Genomic DNA, 26,072 nt, shown 5'->3' with positions numbered 1-26,072 from the left:
ATCATTTGTTTTTGACAGTTACTGCCCCATTATGAATCTCTTAAGATAATGAATATAATAGGACTTTGTCCTAATTCATAGAATCATAGGATGTGTTTAAAAGAAATAACCTTAGAAGAAATAGAGAAGCCCAGATAAGGAGGCAGTATGTATATCTTTTGCATTAAACTAATTCAGAATGAGTGTAAATTCCTTTGCACATAATGTTTTACCAATTTTAATACGGCCAGGGCTCTATAATAATGCTTAGAGCCACTTGCTAGCCATCAGGCTCAGCAAAGGGGAATAGCTCAGATACTCTATCGAGGCTACTCCAAAATAGATTATTTTTAGTTTGAAGTACATGGTAGGCATCATCTGCAGACATATACTTCCGTAGATTTGACCTGTCGAATGTCTTGTTAGATCAATTTTAAAGATGGTTTTGTTAGCCTGAGTGGCTGGGCCATGAGAGACGCTTGTCCCTTTTTTTGGGTGGTGGGTGGAGATCAGCCTGGGATTAAAACCTAGTCAGAGAGATCTTTGAAACAGGTTGCGCTGGACAGGTGTCCTTCCATTGACTCGGAGTGCCAGCTCCTTTCGAGCTTTTCTGAATAAGGTGTGTGAAGAGATATTTTCATAATGGTTGCTGTCCTTCTAGTTGCTTGACAATTAAGTAACACTTGAGACTGTGAAGCCGTGATACATTCTCTGTCTTTCTACCTGGTGTAAGATCTTCGGCATTTCTCAGCTTTCATTGACAGAATTGCCCCAGTGCATATCAACACATGAATCATCTTCATGCCCTTCATCCTGCAGAGCTGCTGTTCTGACTTTTAATCCCCATCTCCACTTTTCCTCCTCCTCTCCATAGTAATCACTCTTCAATCTAATCTCTGTTTTAGAGTGCTTTCTCACCCCCCCCCATTCCATGTAGGAGCGAGATCATGCAATATTTTTCTTTTCAAGTCTGACTTATCTCACCTAGCACAATGTCCTGCAAGTCTCTACATGTTATGGCAGATTTGTGTGTGTGTGTGACATTTTCTTTATACATTTGTAGGCAGGCATTTAGTGATCTCGTGTACAACATGAGGACTGTCGTTAATAATCGTATATTGTATTTAAGATTTTTGCCAAAAGAGTAGATGATAGCTGCCCTTGCCATGGTGGTAGGGGTATGAGGTGGCTAACTGTGTGAGATGACAGATATGTTAATTTGTCCCATTGCTATATAATTTTACTATTTATATCTTATAATATATTGTAGACCTTAAATATACAAAATAACATTTTTAAAATTGTTCTTTTTTTTGGTACCAGGGATCGAGTCCTTGCACTTGCAAGGCAGGCAGCAGAACCACTGAGCTAAATCCCCAGCCCAAGGTACATTTTAGGTATACAATTCATTTACATTTATCATTGGGTGCTTGTACCTGTCCATGATATATCTTGGTTATTTTTTCCCCATTACCTGTGCACCCTTCACCCCCTCCACCCTTCCCTATTTACATAGACTTCATTTCCATTTTTTTTCTTTTCTCATAATTTTTCCTTTCCCTTCTTTCCTTTCCCCTTCCCCTCCCACCACCCCTACACCTTTTGACTTTTCTTCCTATTTCAAATTATCAGTTATTCATTTTAATCATCTTAATCCTTATTTACACTTTCAGTTTCTCACACTAAAACTATTCGGTATTTACACATGTGTGTCTTATTTATTTCACTTAAGAGTATGGCCTCAATATGCATCCATTTAGCTATAAGTGTCTCTAGTTTCTCATTCTTTATGGCTGAGTAGTACTCCATTTTATAGAAAAACCACATCTTTATCCAGTTTCCAGTTGATGGGCACTTGGGCAATTTACTGAGCATTTATTTGGTATTATTTTATACTGATATCAAATCCATGTGATGAGAACTACTATTATTTTGCATTAAGATGTGAAACTGAGGCCTAGAGAGGTGAAATACCTTGGATAAGGCGAAAAACCAAACAGACAAACAAAGTAGTAAGTGGCAGGGATGGGATTCAAAACTGAGAAGGTCTGACTTGAGAGCCTGCGTGTGAACCTTGCTCCACACTGGCCCTTCCTTGAGAGGTGTCTGCTGGGGTGGGGGTTGCTGTGTTGCTTGGGGGTGTTCCATTGCAGGGCCTCCAAAGGCTTTCTAGCTCTAGGTAGACTAAGACTTTAAATTGGGTGATGCTGGGCCAGGGATTTAGCTCAGTGGTTCTGCCATCTGTCTCGAAAGTGCAAGGTCCTGAGTTCGATCTCCGGTACCAAAAAAAAAAAATTGGGTGATGCTGCATGTTGAGCATTGCCTGGTCCTTATATCTGCCATCCCTCAACCCTTAGGGCCTTTATTTCTGCCTATTAATTTGACTTCCTCCTACCGAAGGTTCATGATTACTTGAAGTATAGAGCAGTGAACTTCAGTTCCTAGTATACATGAGTCCCTTAGGGGAGCAGGGAAGATGCATTTTTTTTTTTTGGTACCGGGGATCGAACTCGGGACTTTATGCTTGCAAGGCAGGCAGCGGAACCACTGAGCTAAATCCCCGGCCTCTGGAAGATGCATTTTTAAAACTTGTGATTCCTAGGGTAGGGCCAGGAAATAGGACAGTAGTTCCTCAGCAGCCTCACACGTTCCGAAGCACAGCATCAAGTCACCTTTGTTCCAGCCTGGCACCTGTCTTCTGGTCTTGGGTAATAGAATTTTGCTTTGTTTCCAAGATTCTGTCCTGGTTTTTTTAAATGGATTTGTGCCTGAGCCTTTTCCTGGGACTATTTTGGTAGGGTGCTTTGTTTTTCAGTTTCTAGAACTAGCCTGGCCTCATACCTGCCAGACTTCCTTCCGGGGGTCAGGTTCTGCTGTCTGTTGGCTGGCTTACCTGGACTTCAGATGGCCTGCATTTCCCAGGACCTTCTAGTTTTGTTTTGTTTTGCTGGTCTCTTTCCATCTAATGAGACCTCACCACTCTTTATTTTGCTGTCTCGGTGGTTCACATCTGGGGTAAGGAGCAGGGGATTAGAAGCTACCATTTGTCCTGCCTTGTTTCCCTCTAAAGTCTCTTGACTACTTGTCACCCTGCTTTGGGGAATCTTGTATTCCTCTCTGGTTTGGGGTTTCTTATCACTTCCTTTGTAATTAGGAGGTAGGGAGAGTATTGAGTGCAAAGGGTTATTCATCTTTGCTGCCTGCTTTTCTTGCTCTGTGAATGTGCTCCTGCCACACATGCTGTGTGCCCTGGGACACTGAGCACCATCTGGGGTGACACAGTGGCACATAGGTTATAATTAGACAATGTGGCGCTGATCTCTAGTTATGAGTGACAGTGGACAGCGTTCGTTCATTCACATACTGCTCCACGAGTGATTGTTGAACATCTACTGTGGACTTTCTAGAAGCACAGTGCTGAGTCCTAGGAACACAAAGATGAACAAGTATGATTTTGCCTCTATTTTTCACCTTGGTAGGCAGGAGTGAAGCAGATAAATTCAGCACAGTGAGGTAGTTCTTACGCCACAGCAGTGTGCCGAGTGTCCTGGAACTCACAGGAGAGGCAGCTGCCCTAGCAGTGTTGACGAGTTCCTGCAACACAGCTCAGCGTTGACACAGAGTGGTCTTGAAGATAAGATGTGTGGTCTTGAAGATTCACAGTGAATTCCTTAGCGGGGGGTGGGGGTGGGGTAGATTGCTTCACACTGAAGTTTTTCATGTTTGTTTGTTTCCTTTTGTAACTTAGCATCTCTACTTTCCTTGTATCCTTTTGGCCTTGGTGATCTTTTTCTGTTTTTCTTTGTATAATAATTTGTGTTCAAGAGGAGGAAGAGTTTTTGCTCTTCACATTTTTTTGTCCTTAGAAGTTATGCTTCAGAGGTTCAAATGAAGGTGTGAAAAATCAAATTATCTAGGTTAAAAGTTTTGTTGCATCCAAAATTAGGATTCAGTGGGGCTAGAGGCGGAGCTCAGTGGTAGAACACTGCTTAGCATGTGTGAGGCAATGGGTTCAGTCCTCAGTACCACACACACACACAATTATGACTCAAAGATTATTGTGTACTCAGAAGTTTTAGTAGCCAACTATTATGGAAATCAGTATGAAGATTTCTCAAAGAACTGAAATTAGATATTCCATATGACTGGTATAGGTATCTTCCCCCAAAGAGCTTAAGACATCATAGTACAGTAATAAATGAATACAAGTGTTTAGAGCAGCACAGTTTGTAATATCTAAATCCTGGAAGCAGCCTATATACCCATGAACAGACAACTGGATAAAGAAAATGTGGTATCTATATATAATGGAATACTACTCAGCTATAAAGAATGACAAATTTGAGACATTTGTAGGAAAATGGATGCACCTGCAAAATATAATTTGAGTGAAATAAACCAGATAAACTTGCTTAAATACCATTTAGTATCTCACATTTGAGTGAGGCAAAGTGCAAAGAGAATAATGGAGAATGGATAGAGGGTACAAGGGGATGGATCTCTTGCAATAGGAAAGGGATCCAAGGGAACAGTGGTGAGGGCTGAGGAGGAGGGGAAGGAAAAATAAGTAGAATAAAGAAAAGCCACATACAGGAACATAATAACCTCTATGAATGTAAACATTATATGCCATCATATGAACTAAGGTTAATAACATTAACAAGAATGAAAATTGGGAAGGGGAGTTGGGGAGGAGGGAGGGAGAGGAGAAGGAAGGGGAAGGGGATTTAAAAAGAAACAAGCTGTATTGTGTAATGTACCCACTCCCCAAGGTGATGGTAAACTGCATGCACTGCAAGCAGGTACTAATAAAATTTTTAAAAAGTTAAATAAAGTTTTAGTAGGAAACAAGGATATATTTACATATGAATGAGAAATTGTTGCATATCAAAATGCGTGGATCAGATTTCAGCACAAGACAAAATCAGTAAAAAGCCTTAGCTCTTGAGGGCCGGGGATTTAGCTCAGTGGTTAGGGTTAGCACAGTGGTTCCGCCACCTGCCTTGCAAGTGCAAGGACCCGAGTTTGATCCCCGGTACCAAAAAACAAAACAAAAGCCTTAGCTCTTGAATATGGCTGTTATCTAAAATATTCTTACTTCAGAGGTGAAAAATTTCCAATATTGTTTTGCAATGTTCTTAAATTTAAAGGTAATGTAGGATTTTACATATTCGGGGGGGGGGCCATTTTCATCCAGTTGTTTATTTGCTTCACTTCAAGTAGATTTTAAAATTGTTTTTGTAGCCAAATTCCCTAAAGTATACTCTGATACAGTTTATAGCACAGATATTCAGACAAAGTACTCTGAAGGATCTTTTTTCTGTAGCATGCTGGGATTGTTTGTTGTTTTTAATTTGTATGTTTTTGGGGAATCATTATGTATTTGTTACTTAAAGTAGTGTTTCATTACTTGTAATAGGTGTTTGTTTTGCCCCAAATAAACATGAGATAATTTTAGTTTCACAACTGATAACATTGATTATAAAATAACTTCCAGTTAGGCAGGGATTTAGGTCAGTGGTGCTGAGCCTGCCTCCTGCAAGGTCATGAGTTCCTCCCCAGTACCACAAAAAACAAAACAAAACAAATAAACTTCCTATTGTATCCTAGCATAGTACATTTAATGGTTTGATCTTCCAAACAGGATTGAAGACATCGGTGTAAAGCACTTGAAAATTAGGATTTGTTTTGTGGTTAATTTGTTATCTCACTGTTGCTAACCTGCTGAGCATGACACTGGGTCCATCAGCCCCATCCCTTACTTTTCTACTGTAAATTTGTACTTTAGGGTAATAGTAGCCAGCTGTGTCTCAGTACCTTTCCCTGAGGGATACAGGAAGCAATCTGTGTGTTTACCCACTTGGTATGATGAACAGCAAGGTGTGTACATGTATGCAAAAGTGGCACAATGGGGGCCGGGGATTTAGCTCAGTGGTTTCACCGCCTCCTGTGCAAGTGCAAGGACCCGAGTTCGATCCCCAATATCAAAAAAAAAAGAAAGGCACAATGGGATTTTTACCCATGTTATGCTCTAACTGGTTTTGTGTATGTTTTCCCAAGCATCACAGAGGGTCTCATAGACCCACACCACTCCAGAATTTGTTAAAAAATTTTTTTCTTTTGATTTTTTTGGTAGAAGTAGCCCAGTTCAGTACAGTGGCACATGAAAAACCAGATTTGCGTGTTTTGTCAAAAGTGAATCATCAGATTCCTCATGCTTGGATGATGAAGATGATTCATTGTGGTAAAATACATGTTTTCATAACAAGTGTGGTATGGGCAGATGATGATGATGAGGATGCTTCAACACGACAGGCGACAACGACTTTGACATTGGCCATGTGAGCCAAAATTCCTGTGACAGTGAAATGAAGCAAGAATCACTGATACAGACACAGGGAATGCAGACCTCCTTGATTCAGATGACAAAGAAAATAGCAACATGAGTGCATATTTGACTAGTTGAAATGCTGCAAAATGATTAACCAAATGGAAGGATCTAATGTTTGAACGAGGTCCAAAAATATAGTGAGGTTCTTGGGAGGGATTAAATGTATTGGACAGAATGCCAGCACTGCCATTCAAAGTTGGAAATTGTGTAACAGATAAAATGCTACAGGATGCTGTGAAATACACAAACGCTGAAATGCAAGTGAAACGTTCTGTATGTACCAATAGCCATATTTATTTATTTATTTTTATTTATTTACTTTTTTTGGTACCGGGGATCGAACTCAGGACCTTGCACTTGCGAGGCAGGTGCTGGAACCACTGAGCTAAGTCCCTGGCCCAATAGCCATATTTAAAAATGCATTTATAATGACACTTCACTAGCTGAACTGAAATTGTTCATAGATCTGCTATAGTTAGGGATTTCTCATAGTAATTGCAGGAATGTAAAAGACTTATGGAAAAGTGATGGGTCAAAATATGGCATAAAAATTTATGCCCTTGTAGATGGGAAGACTTACTATGCTTTCAATTCAGACATTTATCTTGGAACTCAGCCATCAAGTACTTATTCGTAGAGTAATAAACCAAATGATGTTGTGAACAGACTTGTTGCTCCCATCTCCCAGACTAATCAGAATGTGACATTTGACAGTTGGTTTACCAGTTTCCAATCAGTGTTACATTTGCTAATAGAGCATAAGTTGTCCATCGCAGGAACTGTATGCAGGAACAAAGCAGAAATTCCAAATGAAATGTTGTGATTTCAAAACAGAATTGTATAGTACAATCTTTGGATTTCAGGAAGATTTGCATTGGCCTCATATGGCAAAGAAAAACAAAGTGCTGATGTCAATATTACACCACGATGGAAATATTGATAGGGAAACCTTGACAAAAACGAAAGCCTGGGATGGAAACTTTCTACAACAAAACTAAAAGCGGAGTAGATGATGTTGATGAGTTACACAGCAGTTATGAAGTCACTTGAAACACAAAGAATTGACCAGTGATTGTGTTTTACCTGATCCTAAACATGTGTGGCATAAATAGTTTGATAGCTTATAAAGAAAATAACAAGTGCAAAATATCACAGAGAAATTTTCTTAGAGGTTTGGGACTGGAACTTACAAAAGATCGTTTACAGCAGAGGAAAAACAAAATGTTTCTGCCCAGGAGAACGACACAAAAAAATTATGGAGCACACTGGTGAGCTGACGGGAACAGGCAGGGACAGCATCATAAAGACCTCCTACAACAACAGGAAAACCAAAAATGGCAACTATATGTCCTACAAGAAAGGACAGGAAAACAAAACATATGTGCTGTCAGGATAAGTGATACTTATGTATGGAACATGCAGTTGTCATGTGTGAAAACTGCCTTGCAAGTGACAGTTGAAGCAAAGATTATTTCTGTGGTGGACTGCTGTTTGTGTTTATATTGTAGTTCACAATAGGTTTTTATTTCTCATGTTATCTCTTAGGTTTTGTAAGCAAGTAAACAGCTGATGTGAAAATGTTGATGTTTATTCTAAGCACTGGTTACATATTTGATATTTTATTTTATTGATATCTTATTTCCCTGCTAAGTGCATGTTGTACAATATAGTAGGAAGCTCCTGGCAAAACAGGAAGAGAAGAGAGGTGATAAGACTGCCACAAGAAGAGAAAGCTAAGCAAATGTGCTGTCAGTGTAAGCAGGATGAGTGCCTGCAGCATGCAGTTGTCAAGTGTGAAGACTACCTTGGGTGTGACAATTGAAGCAAAGCTTATTTGTAGGCTCTGTTGGTATTTTCATTGTAGTTCATATAGGAATTTATTTCTGATGTTATCTTTTAAGTTTTGTAAGCAAGTAAACAGCTGATGTGAAAATGTTGCTGTCTGTTCTAAATGGACAATACATATTAAGAATTTAATACTTTATTGATGTTTTGTGTTCCTGTTAACTACACACTGTATAATACAATAAGAAACTCCTGACAAACCAGCAAGACCAGTGAGATGTCAAGTATGTCCTACCAAAAGGCCAGGAAAACAACACATGTGCTGTCAGTGTAAACGATAGGTGTGTATAGAACGTGCTGTTATCATGTGTGCAGACTGCCTTAGGTGTGATAATTGAAGTAAAGGTTATTTTTTCACAAAGTGCTATTGTTATTTCCATTGTAGTTCATATAAGAATTTATTTGTGGTGTTCTTTTATAGACTGTGTACACCAAAGAAACAGTTGATGTTGAAAATTTTGATGCTTTTTTATAAACACTCAATAAATATTAATTCACTACTTTATCTTTGTGATATTTTTTCCTGTTCTCATTGTGTAATATACTAAAACTCAAAATTAATAATTCATCAATATATTCTAAAGGGTAATGCACCTTTATGACTAAATTAGTATTATTCTCTACAATGATGAGTAACTTTAAGGACCATCCTAAACCTGTAAAATAATGTTATGGCTCAATATTTGGGACTTGTTACGTCCTTATAATAAATTATTGTTTCTTTTTTAAATTCAGTATCACTTCTTTTTATCACCAAGCTTGTCTCTGACCTACACATTCTCTGGAAAATAAAATAATAAGGAAAGACTGAAAAAACAGATGGAAGAACATAGGATCGGGAAAACCAAGGATGGAAATGCAGCTGGGCTTCAGGAAAATGAGAAGTGGGAGCTGGAGAACCCAAGGAAATCCAAATAGCATCTGCTCTCTGTCTCTTATCTCTGCATCTTTGCTTATTGTTTAAAATCTTTCCTCTCTCTGCCAGTTGTCTCCTGTACTTGTCACCTCACATGATGGAATATGAGTTTCCTTGTTTGTTGGTCCAGCCTTCGCAAGATACAGCTGTCCCTCCTAGTGTCACTGCCTGCCTTTGGTCAGGCCAATGGGGCCTGGGTGGAAGGGTTATTGTGTATGTATGTGTGTGTCTGTGTGCATGTGCGTGTGTGGGGGGGGGTGAGCTCAGCACACCCTGTGACAGTATCTGCTGGCCGGATGCGGTGGTGTACACTTGTAATCCCAGCTACTTGGGAGGCTAATGCTGGAGGGTTGCAAGTCCAAGGCCAGCCTGGGCAACTTAATGAGACCCTGACTCCAAAAGAAAGAAAGAAAAAATAATGTTTCACATTCTTCTAGGGATATCGTAAAAGAGCAGTAGGAGTATCAGATTATTGTCAAGCCTCGTCTTAGGAGGTTATGAGGGGGAGGGAGGATAATGTTGGTCAAATAGGAGGCTTTTTATAATAATCACGTGAGGAAAAAGCACCTAGGACATTTTAATTTAATATTTCCTTTTCTTTGCAACAGGTTACTGGTTATTTGGACGATTGTACCTGTGATGTTGAAACCATCGATAGATTTAATAACTACAAACTTTTTCCAAGACTACAAAAACTTCTTGAAAGTGATTACTTTAGATATTATAAGGTATTTTATTCTGTTTTTATTTTTTGATATCAGGGATCAAACTCAGGACTTTGCACTTGCGAGGCAGGTGCAGTGCCACTGAGCTAAATCCCCGGCCCATTATAAGGTATTTAAAATTTTATATTTTGTATATGAATTCTTCAAATGGAAAATTATATTTTCTTAAGAATTACTAAGCTTCAAAATTGTGGTTATTATTTATAATCGATAGAGGCTTTATTAGGAAAATTCTCTTCATGAGAATGAACCATTTGTTTCTGAAACCACACATTGGGCACATTTAATTTCAGTAACAGTATTGGACTCTGCAGTTAGAATCTAGCTGGCTAAATTGAAATTAGAATAGAAACTATTATATTATAATCAATATAGTTCATAATTTTCTCATATCAGATTAGCTCAAATTAATTGAAATAAATTTTAAAAGAAGCATGATTTACTCTGACCTATGTTATTTTGACAAGTCACTTGTATTTTATCTTGAGGTGACTACTGGAAAAGTTTAGAAAACCTGACTATTGAAATATTTGTATTCTGAGTTTACAATTCCTAACTGGACTCTGTTAGCTGTTTCTTGCCTTAAAAAATGCAAATTGAGCAGTGATGATGTGGGTAACTTGGGCTCCTACTTACCTGGTTCAGGGTCTGTTTAGAGGCAGTGTGTATCTTTCTAACAGAATCTACCGATTTACCCATACCAGCTACACAGTTACACAGTACAATCAGTGAAACTTGACAATAGGAAGAAGTAGCATAATTGCAGCACATAACCAGATTATAGCATCATAATTCAGCAACTATCAGTTATAACTTTGGAATTCTTTTTTCTTGGTACTGGGGATCGAACTCAGGTCCTTCTGCTTGTGAGGCAGGTGGCAGAACCACTGAGCTAAATCCCCAGCCCCAACCTTGGGATTCTTATTTTTATGACTTTTAGCCAGGCATGAGGAAGCACGTTCTATAATCCCACGACTCAGGAGGCTGACATAGGAGGATTGGTAGTTCGAGGCCATCTTGAGCTATACAGTGAGTTCAGGGCCAGCCTGTCTCAAAAAAACAAAACCTTAAAACCCTGTCTCAAAAAACAAAAGTAAGGGCCTGGGACTTAGCTCAGTGGTGCCACCAGCTCCCTTGCAAGCACAAGGTCCCGAGTTCGATCCCTGGTACCAAACAAAAAACCCAAAAGTGTTTATTATTTTTATAACTTTTCTCTGTTTTTTATAGGTCAACCTGAAGAGGCCATGTCCTTTCTGGAATGATATCAGCCAGTGCGGAATAAGGGACTGTGCTGTCAAACCTTGCCAATCTGTAAGAGCTGAGTAAATTTAAGAATTATTATCTTTTTTCACCCATATCAACTGGGGTGTTTTGGTGGTACGGGGGATCAAACCCAGGGCCTTTGCACTGAGCTATATCCCCAGCCTTGTTGTAAATTAATTAATCATATGTGCAATTCCTTCTTAATTAAAAAATTCTTCCCACATTTTTTATTAGTGCATAATTGGTTATACAGATTAATGGGTTTCATTTTGTCAGATTCGTACATGGACGTAACATGCATCAATCATTTCTTCCTCCATCACCTCCTTTCCCCTTTCTCCCCAGTTTCACATTTTGGGGGTTCAATGTGTAGAATGTATTTTGATCATATTCATACCCCATCACTTGTTCTTATACCCCTTTCCTCTCTCTAATCTTCCCTTCTTGCCTAATAATGGTCTCCCTCCTACTTTCTGTTGTCTTTTTTAGGTTCTTCATATTAGAGAGAACGTGCAATATTTGCCTTTCTGAGCCAGGCTTATTGTATCACTCAACAAGATATTCACCAAGTCAGGCCAGGGATTTAGCTCAGTGGTTTCGCCACCTGCTGCACAAGCGCAAGGACCTGAGTTCAAAAAAAAAAAAAAGATATTCACCACATCCATCCCTTTTTCTGTAAATGATAAAATTTTTGTTTTTTTTTATGGCTGAATACTGCATACACACACACACACACACACACACACACACACACACACACACACACACACACACTTTATCTACCCATCTGTTGGTAAGCACCCAGGCTGGTTCCATGTCTTGGCTATGGTATATTGTGCTGCAGTAAATCTGAATATGAGTTATCCGTATGGCACACTGACTTTAATTCCTTTGGATATATACCCAGGATTGGTGTGGCTGGATCAAATGGTAGTTCTAGTTTTAGTTTTCTAAGGAACTTCCATATTGATTTCCATAGTGGCTGTACTAATTTACATTCTCAACCGAGAGTGTTCCTTTTTCTCTGTATCCTTGCCAGCATTTATTGTTTTTTTAAAATTCTTGATGATAGCCATTCTGACTGGGAGAACACAGAATTTCCCTAATTTTTAATTTTATTTATTTATTTATTTTATTTTGGCGGGGGGGTTACCGGGGATCGAACTTGGGTCCTTGCACTTGCGCAGCAGGTGGCGAAACCACTGAGCTAAATCCCTGGCCCTATTTATTTTTATTTTTAAAAAGTTTTTGGTACCAGGGATCGAACTTGGGACCTTGCGCTTGTGAGGCAGGTGGTGGAACCACTGAGCTAAAACCCTGGCCCCTTAATTTTTTGTTTTGAGACAAGGTCTTGCAAAGTTGTCCAGGCTGGGTTCAAACCTGTGATCCTCTTACCTCAGCCTCCCCAGTACTGGGATGAAAGATGTGTTCACCATGGCTGGTTCATTACAAGTTTTTGTTTGTTTGCTTTTTCCAGTAGCAGAAATTGAACTCAGGACCTTACACTTGCCAGGAAGGTGCAGGGCTGTTGAGCTACATCTCTGGCCCTCTGATTCATTACAACTTTTTAAAGGGAGCCAATATAACCAAATAATAATTCAATCCTTAGTTTAAATATGTCATTCAATATTTACATATTACAAACCTAGACTTACAACTATAAGCCTATTTTGAATTATACTGCCTTCATAATAATAGAACTATAATTTTGTGCTTAATAATACTCTGATTTATTAGAGGGATTAATAGTTCTTTTGCCTTGATATTTGTTTTTCTTCTTATGTCTTTCTTGAATGAAGTTATGTGTATATATATGAGTACCTTCCATTATTTCCTTGGGTTTTCTGGGGTAGAGGTTGGGAGTGGACAAAACACCTGATTTTACCTAGGGATTTTTAGAGTGCTAAAATTTGAAGTATTTTTCTTCAAAATAGAAGAACAGTTTTTTAATTCTTTCAAATGAAGCAGTTTTTTCTCATTAAAGGTATATAGGGCTAGGGATGGCCCTCAGTAGTAGAGTGCTTGCCTAGCATGCATGAGGCCTGGATATAATTCCCAGCAGTAATAACAAAGTGTAATTTTTTATTTTATATGGGTTCTTTCTTGGCCAAGAAATATATATATATTTAACCATTCTAACTATTTAAGTGTGCAATTCAGTGGCATTAAGTACATTCATACTGTATAATTACCATCACCCATCTCCAAAATGTTTTCATTCTTTCCAGTTGAAACCATGCCACTTAGACACTAATTCCCCAATTCCCCCTCCTCCCAGTCCTTGGCAAATTCCATTCTTTTTCTATATATTTGATTATACTAGGCACCTCCTGTAATGGGAATCATATGATATTTGTCCTTTTGCATCTGGTTTTATTTCTTGATGCATGTAGTGGCACGAATCAGAATTTTATTCTATTTTAGTAAATAGAATAAAGGCTGAATTATAATACTGCACTCTATGTCTTTACTAAATTTTGTTATCCATTCATCTGTTGGGGGACTTTCATGTTATTTCTACTTTTTGGCTCTTGAGAATCATACATCTGTGAACATGGGTCTACAAACGTTTGTTCATGTTCCTATTTTCAATTTTTGGGGGGGTTGAACCTAGATTTTTGAGTATGTTGAGCACATGCTTTCCAACCAAGCTATATCTTGAGCCTCTCACAATCTTTATGGGGTATAACTAGAAGTGGAATTGCTGGATCATATGGTAATGCTATGTTTAATTTTTGAGAAATTACCAGACTGTCTTCCACAGTGCCATTTTGCATTCCTATCAGCAGTGCACAAAAGTTCCAATTTCTCTACATCTTTGACAACACTGTTATTTTCTGATTTTTGGATGATGGCCATCCTAACAGATGTGAAGTAGTATTGTGATTTTCAGCAGTTTATTTTTATGCATGTAAATATTGCTACATAGACATATCTAGCATGTGGAAATTAAGGCCAATGTAAAATATTATTTGTGAATGTTTTATTATGAGAACGAGAAGCATATTTTTAGTTATATTGATCTTCATAGACAACTCTGAAAATTTAAGAATTAAATAATGAAACACCTTATATTTCTATATTGGTTTGCTTCAGATTTCTATAGCAGAATACCTAGTATAATCAACTTACCAAGATAAAAGGCTTATCTTGACTCTTGGTGTTGGTGTTTCCGGTCTGTGATTGATGGCTGCATTGCTTTGGGCCTATGAAGAGGTAGCAAATGGTGGGAACGTGTGGCATGACCGTGTGGCAAAGCAGAAGCCCTCACCTCATGGGCAGGAAGCCAAAAAGAGGAAGTGGAAGGGCCTGAGGTTACAGTGTCCCCTTCAAGGGCATGCCCCCATGAATGAAGGATGTCCCTCTAGCCCCCTTTGAAAGGTGCCACCACCTCCCAGTAGTGCCTCCCTGGGGCCAGACCTTTGATGCATGAGCCTTCGGGACATTCAAGATCTAAACCATGGCAGTTACAATTATTAACGGCTGAGCATATCATTAAAGCACTATTTTCAGTTGCAGTAATTCATTTAATAAGTCCTTGCACTTATAGTTTAGTAACAGGAAAATTTAGTTGGGGAAATTCGAATTTACCAATATCATTTATATGACTTATTAAAATCGTGAAACTGAGACAGGATCTAGTTAGCTCAGTGTCTACAAAATTGGGGCTGAGTACTTTTCATGCCAGTACTCTTGTTTTCTTTCTTGAGCTGATACCATAATGGGGAGAAGGCTTTTTGCATTTTTTAATAAGATAGTTGGAAGATGTTTTTCTACTTGAAAATATTCTTAGTTTATAAATGTATAAGTTTGGCACTGAAGTTTTAGGAGGATAACTGGCAGTACTGTGGGGAGTGAGAGCAGAAGATGAGGAGATGGAGAAGAGATTGGTGAAGTAGTATCAGTTAGCATTTGAATGTAATTTGATTCAATAATGAATATTCCCCTCCCCCTCTTTTTTTTGGTACCGGGGATCAAACTCAGGACCTTGCGCTTGTGAGGCAGGCACAGTGCCACTGAGCTAAATCCCTGGCCCTCAATAATGAATATTTTGTGAGAGTCTAGGACCTGGACATACAAGCTTAGCTCTCTCCTGTCTTGACTTGTGGTTCGGTAGAGAAGAGAAACACTAACTGAGCATTAAGAGATGTAATAGCCCACCGCTCCACTTTCAGAGTATGCTAAGGGGTACACACTGAGAGTAAAGGGGAGGGACACTACAGGACTCCACTCCCAGTGACGGTGAGGGACTGGCCAGTAGTATTCCTCTTGGGATAAGCCCTGCTTAGTTCTGATAGTTCCAAAATGGGTGGGGGTATTGAAACCAAAGAGTTATTAAAAATCATTTCAAGTACTTTGGAATGCTTACTTTAGCTTAATCACTTTTTATACATAGCATTTGTATTGTGTGTGTGTGTGTGTGTGTGTGTGTGTGTGTGTGTGTGTTTTGTTGTTGTTTTGTTTTTGGTCTTTGAGACAGAGTCTTGCTTTGTGGTTCAGGCTGGCCCTGAACTCACTATGTAGCCCAGGCTGGCTTCAAACTTAGGGAGACCCTTCTGCCTCAGCCTCCCAAGTGCTGAGATTATAGGGGTGTGCCCCCATGCCCAGTTACTGTGTGTTACTGATATCTTGATATGTCGCTGTTTTTTCCTTCAGTGTGCATCTAAAAGAAAGGATATTACTTCCTGACCACAGTGCCATTATCACAGTTAAAACAGTGAACAAACAGTTCCCTTAATTTAATACCCACAGTTAACTTTCTACCCAGATGGTCGGTTGCTGCTTTGGCAGTTCCTTTTTGGGCTGAACAAGGAAGGTGAAAGACCAGTTCCCTTTTGATTGGCACTTTGATTTCCTTTTTTAGTTCATGTTATATACCCTGTGACCCAGCAGGAGGTCGAAAAATAATAAAATTTGAAGTTCTCTTCCTTACATTTGATACTTTGAAAACCATATCCCTTGATGTGGACTCTGATTCCAGAGAAAATTTGAGTGAGTTAGACAGTTTGCCTTTCAAGGCTGGAATCTTTTCTAAAACCCCGTTTATTCCCTTTATATAACTTATCAAAATAAGATTCTTTCACCTCCATTATTAGTTGGCTAATATGGATTAACAATACTCAGTGTTCATCTGGGAATGAAAAATGAACACCCTGGTGATTAAGTCTTTTTGGAGATAAACTTGGCAAATGCATCAACAAAATTAAAAAGGCACAGACCCTTTGACCTACCTATTTTACTGGGAATTTCACTTAGTAATTGGACAGATGTTCAAAGGTGACTGTAAAGCAGCACTGGGTATTACAAATATGTCGGTTCCTCTGAAATTAATCTATAAATCTGGCATTGTTTATTATATGACAAAACTAGTAACCATCTAAAAATGTCCAGCCTGGGCCAGGGATTTAGCTCAGTGGTTTCTCCGCCTGCTGCGCAAGCGCAAGGACCCAAGTTCAATCCCCAGTACCAAAACCAAAAAAACAAAATAAAAATGTCCAGCCATTGAAAAAGAATTGCATCGATCTAGTTGGAAGTCTGGAAGGGTACGTAATAAAGTGGGGATCTTGTGGGAATATCCCTAGCATGGGGATGGGACTGTTCAGTTTACAGAGTTCGCATACATCCCTGTCTGCCCAGCATCTCTTTCAGTGTGGGCAGATACCAACAGTTCCTGTAGTTACTAACTAAGTGACCCACACAACCAAAAATCAGTTCTAGTTTCCTCTGGAAAGAACTAGAGCTCCTTTAAAAATGGTTGATTGTAAGAGGGGAGCAAGAAATACGTGAGGTGAACCTAGAATATTTTGTCAGCACGGAAAACAAAACAAAATGCTACTAAGGACTACTGAAGTAATGTCAGACAGACACTCGTGCGAGGAGTTAAGTTAGCACTTAGTGGATCGCCTAGTGGCCAGATATGGGACAGTCTGAGCATCAACAATAACTGTTTTTTACCGTTTCATGATGTAATTGATGATCAGCAACAGAATAGTTTGTTTTTGAGTTTTTATTTTTTTACTAACTTATGGTACTTAGTTAGTTAATTAGGGGTTTTTTTTGGTAAAGGGAGGATGTAACCTTGTGCATCTGAGGCAAACACCCTACCACTGAGCTACAACCCCAGCCCTGTTTTTTTAAGTTTTATTTATTTCTAAGAAATCATTTAAAATTGTCTATTCTTAGTTTAAAAAAATCTTCAAGGGTCAGGGATTTAGCTCAGTGGTTTCTCCACCCGCCTCGCAAGCACTGGGTCCCGAGTTTGATCCCCGGTACCAAAAAAAAAAAAAATCTTTAAACCTCAATAATTTTTTTCATGAACTTTAAATTTAAAATACTTTTTCAGAGGATATAATAAATTTCAACTAAAAATATTTTTTTCCCAGGATGAAGTTCCTGATGGAATTAAATCAGCGAGCTACAAGGTATGTATGGATACTTACTGATGTGTCCTATACATTAATAAAAAACTTGAAAAATTCATTTCCCTTGCCACATACTACTTTATTTCTCTGTTTCCCTTTACAATGATATCTCTTGAAAGCTATTTATATTCAGTGGCTCTAATTCTTTTTGTTTGGTTTTTTTTTAACTTTCTGTTATAGAAAGTATCAAAAGTAAAAGTAGAAGAAAAACACCAAAAATATGTACTTGTTATCCAACAGGTACTCTATGGCCAGAATTGCTTTAGCTGTACCTCCTATTTCATTTTTCCAACTATTTTAAAGCAAATTTCAAATCTTTTTTTTTTTTTTTTTTTTTACCCAACTCACATACAAAAAGATACTTTAAAAATTTCTTTTAAAGATACTTAAGAAAAAGAACATGCCCATGGTCAGGGATTGTTTCTCTGGCTCTTCCATAAATACCTTAATAGTTTTTTTGGAAATAGGATTCAGATATGTTTCATACATTGAATTTGGTTTATGTGTCTCTTCTGTCTCCTTTTTAAAATGAACCTTGCATTTTGTAACAGTTTTAGATTAATAGGAAATTGTGAAGATAGTAGAGTTCTCATGCACCTCATGCCCAGACTCCTCTGCAATAACATCAGACATGAGCATGGTGCCTCTTCTGGTGGTGGTGTTGCTGGGGTTAGAAAGCAGGACAGTGCCAGTACTCAGGTCATAGAAAAGCAGGATAATGCACTCCATGACGTGTTCATACCTCAGAAATTTTTTCAGAACTATATTCTTTGTTTGGTGAATGTAATACTAAATTGTATTTAACCAAGACAAAAGGCAAAGCCTCAGCTTATTTTTCAGCTTCAAGAGGAAGGAAGGTGAGAACTTTTAAAAATTTGAAGCCATGGTGATAACTTCTAAATTCTATATTCTTCTAAGTTCTTTTTATTATTATTATTATTATTATTATTATTATTTTTTGGTACTGGGGATCAAACTTGGGACCTTGTGCTTTCGAGGTAGGTGGCAGAACCACTAAGCTAAATCCCCGGCCCTTCTAAGTTCTTTTTAAAGGTTTTAAAATATAATTAGTGGTGTTCAATTTACTTTTTCATTTTAGTATTCTGAGGAAGCCAATAATCTCATTGAGGAATGTGAGAAAGCTGAACGGCTGGGTGCAGTGGATGAATCGCTGAGGTGTGGTATTTTTTTAGCAGTCCTTTGCTTCTTTCATGTCACACGTTAACTGAAACAACAATAACACCGTTTGCTTTGTTTGAAGTGAGGAAACGCAGAAGGCTGTGCTTCAGTGGACCAAGCACGATGACTCTTCAGACAACTTCTGTGAAGTTGATGGTATGACATTTTTTTACAGTGTGTTAGGTTTAAAATTATACTTAAGAAAAAAATTATATTAAAATTAATTTTAAAACTTAGTTTCTAACAGTTTAATAGTTAGTTCCTCAGAAAGTTAAACTTAGAATTATCCTGTGACCTAACAGTTCCATTCCTCGGTATATAGACAAAAGAACTGAAAATGGAGACTGAGATATAGATAAACGCATGTTCATTGCAGTCTCATTCACAGTATTCAAAAGGTAGAAACAACTCAAGTGTCCCTCACCAGACGGATAGATAAGCTAATGTGCTGTATGTATATACCTACAGTGGAATACTACTGAGCCATAAAAAGGAATGAAACTCTGACACCTGCTACTACGTGGTGAAGTATAAATACACGCTAAATGAAACGTCAGCCACAAAAGGACACGTATTTTATGAGCCCACCTCTATGAAATACCTAGATAGGTAACTTTATAAGAGACACAATGTTAGACAGATTAAATGTACCAGAAGTTGTAGGAGTGTGTGTGTGTGGGAGGGGGGGTATTATTGTCAAGTAATTAAGAAAGTTTTGGGTTGCAGTGGTGGGAAAGGTTTGGAAACAAGGTGATAGTCATACAGTATTGTGAATATACTTAATGCCACTTAATTGTGTACTTAAATGTGCTTGAACTGGTAAATTTTGTTTCATATATTTTACCACCATAACCCAATTTGTGAAGGAAACTCAATTTCTTAAGTAAAATTCACCTCTTAAGTTTTGCAGTTCTGTGTACATTGTGTGCATAATTTTGGTAATATATGCATACATTTTGCACAGGTGGCTAAAATGTAGGGTTACTAAAGACTGCTTCTTCTTAGATTGCTGTTGGACTGTGGTAATTTTCCTTAATGATGGTTAGTGTGGCTTTGGGAGAAGAGAATATTGAATCATGAAGTCCTACCTGGAACATCTGAAGCCAAGCCATAGTGCTGGTGCTATTACAATCTAAATGTCTTAGCATCCATCACAACTCTTTGATCAAGATTTATGGATTCTCTCACTCTTTTTCTTGTATCTTTTCTAAGTTTGATTATATTAGCCTTTTCATTGGCTAAAGAAAATTAAATCAAATTGAATTTAGTATCTTTCTATGGCTCCTTGTTAGTGGATTAATGATCTTTTAAAAAATTACTGTAATGATGCAGATCATTTTAATTACAAGTAAAAGATGAAGCCTTCAATCCCCATAAAAGGAAAAGGGAAAGTGCTTATTTTATATTTTGTGACTGTTTTTTGTAATTGGTCACACTGTGTTGCCTACCAGGCTGGTCTTGAACTCCTGGCTCATGGAATCCTCGGGTCTCAGCCTTGTGAGTAGCTGGTCTTGCCCAGCTGCACCTTGTTTTTTTTTTTTTTGGTACCAGGGATCGAACTCGGGTCCTTGCCGCTTGCACAGCAGGCAGTGAAACCACTGAGCTAAATCCCCGGCCCTGCGCCTTGTTTTTGAAAACGAAAAAGAGAAGCTTTCCTTAGTAAGAAACATGTCCATGTTTTGCACATACACGTCTGTAATGCCAAATTTCTGTTCTCATAATGAGAAGACTCTGAAAATGCATCTCCCATCCCCTCCCTGTACCAGGATCAAACTCAGGACCTTGTACTTGTGAAGCAGGCGTGGTGCCACTGAGCTAAATCTCTGGCCCCTGAAAATGTATTATTTTCCCCCCTAAGTATAACATAAACTCATTTATTGTGAATATTCAGATATTCAGGAGTTTCACAACAGAAATAATCTGTTCCCCCCCCCCCCCACCCTGGCGAGGGGAGAAGGGGTTGATGGGCAACACCTGGGGCCTTGTGAGTGCTAGGTAAGTGTTCTGCATAGAGCTACAGGCCCAGCTCTTTGGTCTTACTTTAAATGACTGATATTAACTGTAGTTGCTACCTAGAAACCGTTTCAGGCCTCCTAAACAATGATTGCACCTCTTAAACTAGCCGATGACTTTCTTCCTGAGCTACACCCCCACCCCTGTGATTAAAGATTGCTGCCCAGTCGCTACCGGCAAAAATACTAATATATGTTGCATGTCCTGTGTTACCTTTGTAAAATCAAAAAGTTTTCTATTCCAAAACACATTTGAGCTCAGTGTGTTGAATGAGACATATCCTAAGATTTAGACTAGTATAGGAAGGGGATAAAAGATTCTCCCAAATCTCTTATTTCACCATCTTTTCCACAAGAATCATTGGCCTTAAACATTGTTGTATGTGATAAAACTAAATTTTAATGTATAGCAAATATTTTTAGGTTTGCAGTGTTAGAAAAAAGATGGTACTAGCTCAATTTCTATTACCATGGTTTAATTTTGAGACTACAGTGTGTAGCACGGAGAATCAATAGTGCACCTCCTATATGGGGCAGAGTTTGGTGAATTACTTCCCATTTGGCTTCATTTTCCTGTTCAAACAGGTTGAATGTTTTTCAGAAGGGCAGCATCAGGGCTGGGGATTTAGCTCAATGGTTCCGGTGCCTGGCTCGTAAGCGCAAGGACCTGAATTCGATCCCTGGTACCAAAAAAAAAGGGCAGCATTACAGGGAATAAATAATTTATATAAATGATAGGTGAAATATAAAAGATATTTTATAAATTCTGATTAGAAATGTATGTTTTTTTCATGTGGCAAAATATGGTAATAGTTAACTTTTTTTATAAAGTTGAAGAGATGAAATATTTATCATAAAATTATTAGGCAACAAATATTTTTCTCTAGGTAGATTATTAAAAATTTAATCATTTCTTGGTGGTTAGTTTTCTGTCTTAAAGTACTGGATGCTGAGCATTATTTATATATTTTTAAAATCTGGGGTTTTAAAATTAAATTTATTACAATTTTTTATATGGTGGCAATTGCTTTTAGTATTCATTGGAATGAATAGTTATTCATCCTTGAACTAGATGATTCCGTGCTCATTTGTTTCTTGAAGTTGTTAGTACTTTTTCTGGTTATTTTAGTTTCTGTTTTTGCGTTAGGCTCAGTCATTTCTAGATGTCATCATTGTGGTTCTTCTAGAAACAACTTCCCCTCTAATTTATGCCTCTGATAGAGTAGGCATTGGAATAGAAATAAGCCAAGCTAATTTTTTTTGGTCTTTGTTCTTTAATAATAAGAAATAGGTGGGCTGAGGATTTAGCTCAGTGGTTTCACTGCCTGCTGCGCAAGCGCAAGGACCCAAATTCGATCCTGGTACGAAAAAAAAGAAATAGGTATTGGTTTTTTTTTTTTTCCCTCAGATCAATAAGGAACTTTTTATTCAGAACAATTTTAGTAAGACATTTGCAGGACAAATATACCATCATAAATTTTATTCTGAATTACTGGAATCTTTTTAGTGCTTTTCAGTTAAGTTAAAAGAGCCCTTTCTGTGGCATGAGCAAATCTGAGAGGGAAAAGAAAGGAAGAAAGAGAAGGAAGGAAAAGGAAAGGAAAGGAAGGCAAAGCTAACTTTCAGTGTGGGAACAGGAAGTACTAAAACCTTTAGTGTTTAACTAGGGTGACAAATAATTGAGACCAAAGTAATGCATGCAAGTTATCTTTAAGTGATAGGGGAAAAGTTTTAGACTGCTTAGTAGATTAACTATTAAAGTAGTTGTAGAAGCAAAATAGGTAGTGTATCCCTTTTAAAAACTTGCCTTAGCCCATTGCTCTTGTTGTTTAAAGTGAAGGTTATATGACTCTTTTGATCTGTAGCCTTCTTACAGATAACATCCTAACTCTGAAGAACAAAGTTGCAATGCTTGGGCAAACTTGTGATATATGTGCCTTAACTGTCATATGTTTAGTACTGTAATCAGTGACAGAAACCACTGTGTCTAACCATTAAACAGGAATTGGAATTTTATTTACTTAACAAAGACCACTAAGGATGAGATAATGACTAACAAAGGTATAAAAGAGGAGACTAACAAAGAGCAGGGGTGGGGTGGGGTGAGGGGGCGGACACTGACCAGACCAGTTCCTGGGTCCTGCCTGCTTGCAAGTAAACTTTTATTATTTTACCTGAATTCTGTGTCTCCATGTATTTCTTAACGCAATTTCTGGAACATAAGGTATATGTAAGTTTGAAGAAAGAAAGAACACTGTTACTGACCTTTGATACTATGGCAGTAAACTACGTACTAAAATACTTTAATTATCCTAGATGCCTAGATCTGGCTTGGGAAGCATCATGCCACTAACATCCTTTAGCTCCTTTTGTAACTAAAAGTGATTTGTGGTTCAGTGACTGAGTAAAGAAATAGGTATAGTTGAGAGCTTGATATTCTCTCTCTTGCCTATGCTGGGGATCAAACCCAGGCCTCACACATGCCAGACAGGGGCTGTAGCACTGAGCCATGCCCCAAGCCCCTCTCTTGTAAGATTCACTGTGCTCAGATTTTTGTCATAAACTTTGGTTGGTCTTGGGCCATTTTGGCTCCTTCCTCATTATTTGCTAGTTCGTATTGTTAAAGTTTACAGTTTAGTAGAAGATTGCTGTACTATTAAATAATTTCCAAGAGCCACTGGAGGACTAGAGCTATTATCCTTAAAATTATACAGTATTATAAATTATGAATAGGTAGCAGGACCTGGATCCCAACCCAGGCACTCCGGCTCCAGAGCCTGTGCTTCTAACTACTCTGCTATATTGGGCATTTAAATTGCTTTCAGCTTTTCCTTTAATAAATAATTCTAACAGAATATCATTCTGCACATAACTTTCACATTTTAGTATTATATTTTTAGGAAAGCTGGGTGGGGGATCCTGATGGTGGATGTAATGGACGTAATTGGGGGCTGGGGATTTAGCTCAGTGGCACCGTGCCTGCCTCGAAAGCACAAGGTCCTGAGTTCGATCCCCGGTACCAAAAAAAGTATTTGGAAACAAGTAGTACATGGCACTAATACTCTATTTAATTACTGATGAACTGCTGTGGTTAATGTGAAACAAAATGTGTATTATATTTATTGTCTGGTTGGCTTATGAGAATGGAGTTACATATTTCTTGATTTCTAAAATTCATACATACCCTGGGCAAAGTAGTGCATGCCTGTAATCCCAGTACTATGGGATTACATATTTGAGCCCAGCCTGGGCAATTAAGCAATTTAGCGAGACTTTGTCTCAAAAAATAAAGGGTTGTGGATGTAACTCAATGTGGTTCGATCTCCAGTACAAAAAAAAAAAAAAATCACATTGCTATTTTTTTTTTCTTTTACCATTCCTTTAAACTAGGATGTTTTTGTAACCAGTGTGTACAGTTAAGGTAGCTACTTGTTTTCTTTTTTTCTTTCTCTTGGAAAGTTTTTTTTTTCAGTACCAGGGATCAAACTCAGGACCTTGTGCTGCAAGGCAGACGTGGCACCACTGAGCTAAATCCACGGCCCTCTCTTGAAAAATTTTTATGTCCATAGGCCAGGGATATAGCTCAGTGGTGCCACCGCCTGCCTCCCAAGCGCAAGGTCCTAAATTCAGTCCCTGGTACCAAAAAATAAAAAAAGTTTTTATGTCCTTGACATAACCCTTGGAACCAAGGCTTTTATACACTAACTTTTTTTTTTTCTGTACTGAGGGTTGAATCCAGGACTTGCACATGCTAGGCAAGTGCTCTACCACTGAGCTATATATATCCCTAGCTCTGCATTTTCAACTTTGATACAGTCTCACTAAATTGTCCAGGCTGGCCTCAAACTTGCAAGCCTCCTGTGTCAGCCTCTTGAATAGGTGGGATTACAGATGTACAACACCATGCTGGTATACTAGGTTTTAAAGATAATTAAAGATAAAAAAGATTTAATAAAGCATTTTATTTTACAGACATACAGTCCCCTGATGCTGAATATGTAGATTTGCTCCTTAATCCTGAGCGCTACACAGGTTACAAGGGACCAGATGCTTGGAAGATATGGAATGTCATCTATGAAGAAAACTGTTTTAAGTATGTGTCATTTTCATTTAGAAATTCTTGTAAGATGTGATTTCTCTTTATAGACAAATAAGCAAAATCATAATGATGTAAACTTAATCTTTTTTGAAAAGACTTAGAATAGTATCAGATGTTTATGAGAGTTAACAAATGTTCCTGAGGAGATTATAGACTCTCACTTTGTAGATAAAATAACCTAGATCCAGGGAGATTTGCTTCACTTTCCAAGGTCAAACAAGGGCAGAGCATGGATTAGAGTATACAACTCTTTCTCATTTTGGTGCTGTGCACTGTCCTTTCTATGGCTGTAGTTATTTCAACCTGCTTTAAAGTTAAATTGGTTTCAGAGAATAATTTTTAAAAGGTAACATTTTTTAGCACTGACTGTAGCCAATCATTGTGTCCTGTATGTTACATGCATTTCCTCCTGTAGTTCTTACAGTGAGCTGGGTTAGGGTCATCACTGTTTTACAGATGGAAAATCTGAGCCTTGGAGAAGTTAAGTCATTCCATTCAGTATGAAAAATCTAGGAAGTGGAAAGGTCCACTTTGTACTCCTAACCTCTAGTGGAGGCAGTCAAGTTGATCACTGGGTGACTGAGGAATGCTTCATGTTATTCAGTTAGAAGCTTGAAGTTCTGAACCAGGCTAATTGGTTTTTCCAAAAAATTTCTGTGTGTGTCTGGGGGGTGTATGTGTACGTAATGCTATCTCAGAGACTAAAGGCAATTCTAGGAAAATCTTTGGAGTTCCCAAGTATAGGGTTAATACATTTTACTTTTTTTCTTCTCTCTCTCTCTCTCGTTTTGACTTGAAGAATTTCTCTTGTTTGGAAAGTGAAAACTTTTTATTATTAACTCATTTCTACCATGCATTTTATTTAAATTCTCTTGAATACTATTCAAAATGTTTGGTTTGATGACCTAAAAGTTTATTTTAAAGAGGTTTTTTTGTTGTCTTTAGTGTCAATTAAGTGTATAAAGCACTTGTTAGTTTTATATTGGCTTTATAGTTATTTTCTAATTTATATCCTGACTCATATCAATAATAATGTTATATTGTTATATAATCACTGTTATATTACTCTGCTAAAATATAGATTATATTTTTTTCTTGAATGTCTTGTATAGATTTTTAAAATTTATGACATTAAAATAACCCCTATAGTTTATTAATAATACTAATACCTATTTTTGGATTTAAAGCCACTTTAGTAATTGATTCTCCAGAAAACTACTCGCTGTTTTTTCCCATTATAA

General features: G+C 37.9%; 1 protein-coding gene across 1 annotated transcript in view; it reads left to right on the top strand.

Annotated features, from left to right (window-relative positions):
• The window catches only part of Ero1a (endoplasmic reticulum oxidoreductase 1 alpha), a 50,566-nt gene that overhangs the window by 3,867 nt on the left and 20,627 nt on the right, over positions 1-26,072 (top strand). The window contains exons 2-7 of the mRNA XM_004835530.3: positions 9,740-9,859; positions 11,084-11,167; positions 17,503-17,541; positions 18,641-18,717; positions 18,803-18,876; positions 24,705-24,825. Coding sequence (XP_004835587.1) covers positions 9,740-9,859; positions 11,084-11,167; positions 17,503-17,541; positions 18,641-18,717; positions 18,803-18,876; positions 24,705-24,825 — 515 coding nt within the window. The remainder of the gene's footprint in view (positions 1-9,739; positions 9,860-11,083; positions 11,168-17,502; positions 17,542-18,640; positions 18,718-18,802; positions 18,877-24,704; positions 24,826-26,072) is intronic.

The sequence above is a fragment of the Heterocephalus glaber genome, unplaced genomic scaffold (genome assembly GCF_053883595.1).
Source record: "Heterocephalus glaber isolate CG9 unplaced genomic scaffold, H.glaber_assembly_v1.0 deba00000901, whole genome shotgun sequence".
Taxonomy (NCBI): Eukaryota; Metazoa; Chordata; class Mammalia; order Rodentia; family Bathyergidae; genus Heterocephalus; species Heterocephalus glaber.
This window is presented reverse-complemented; position numbering and strand designations above follow the sequence as displayed.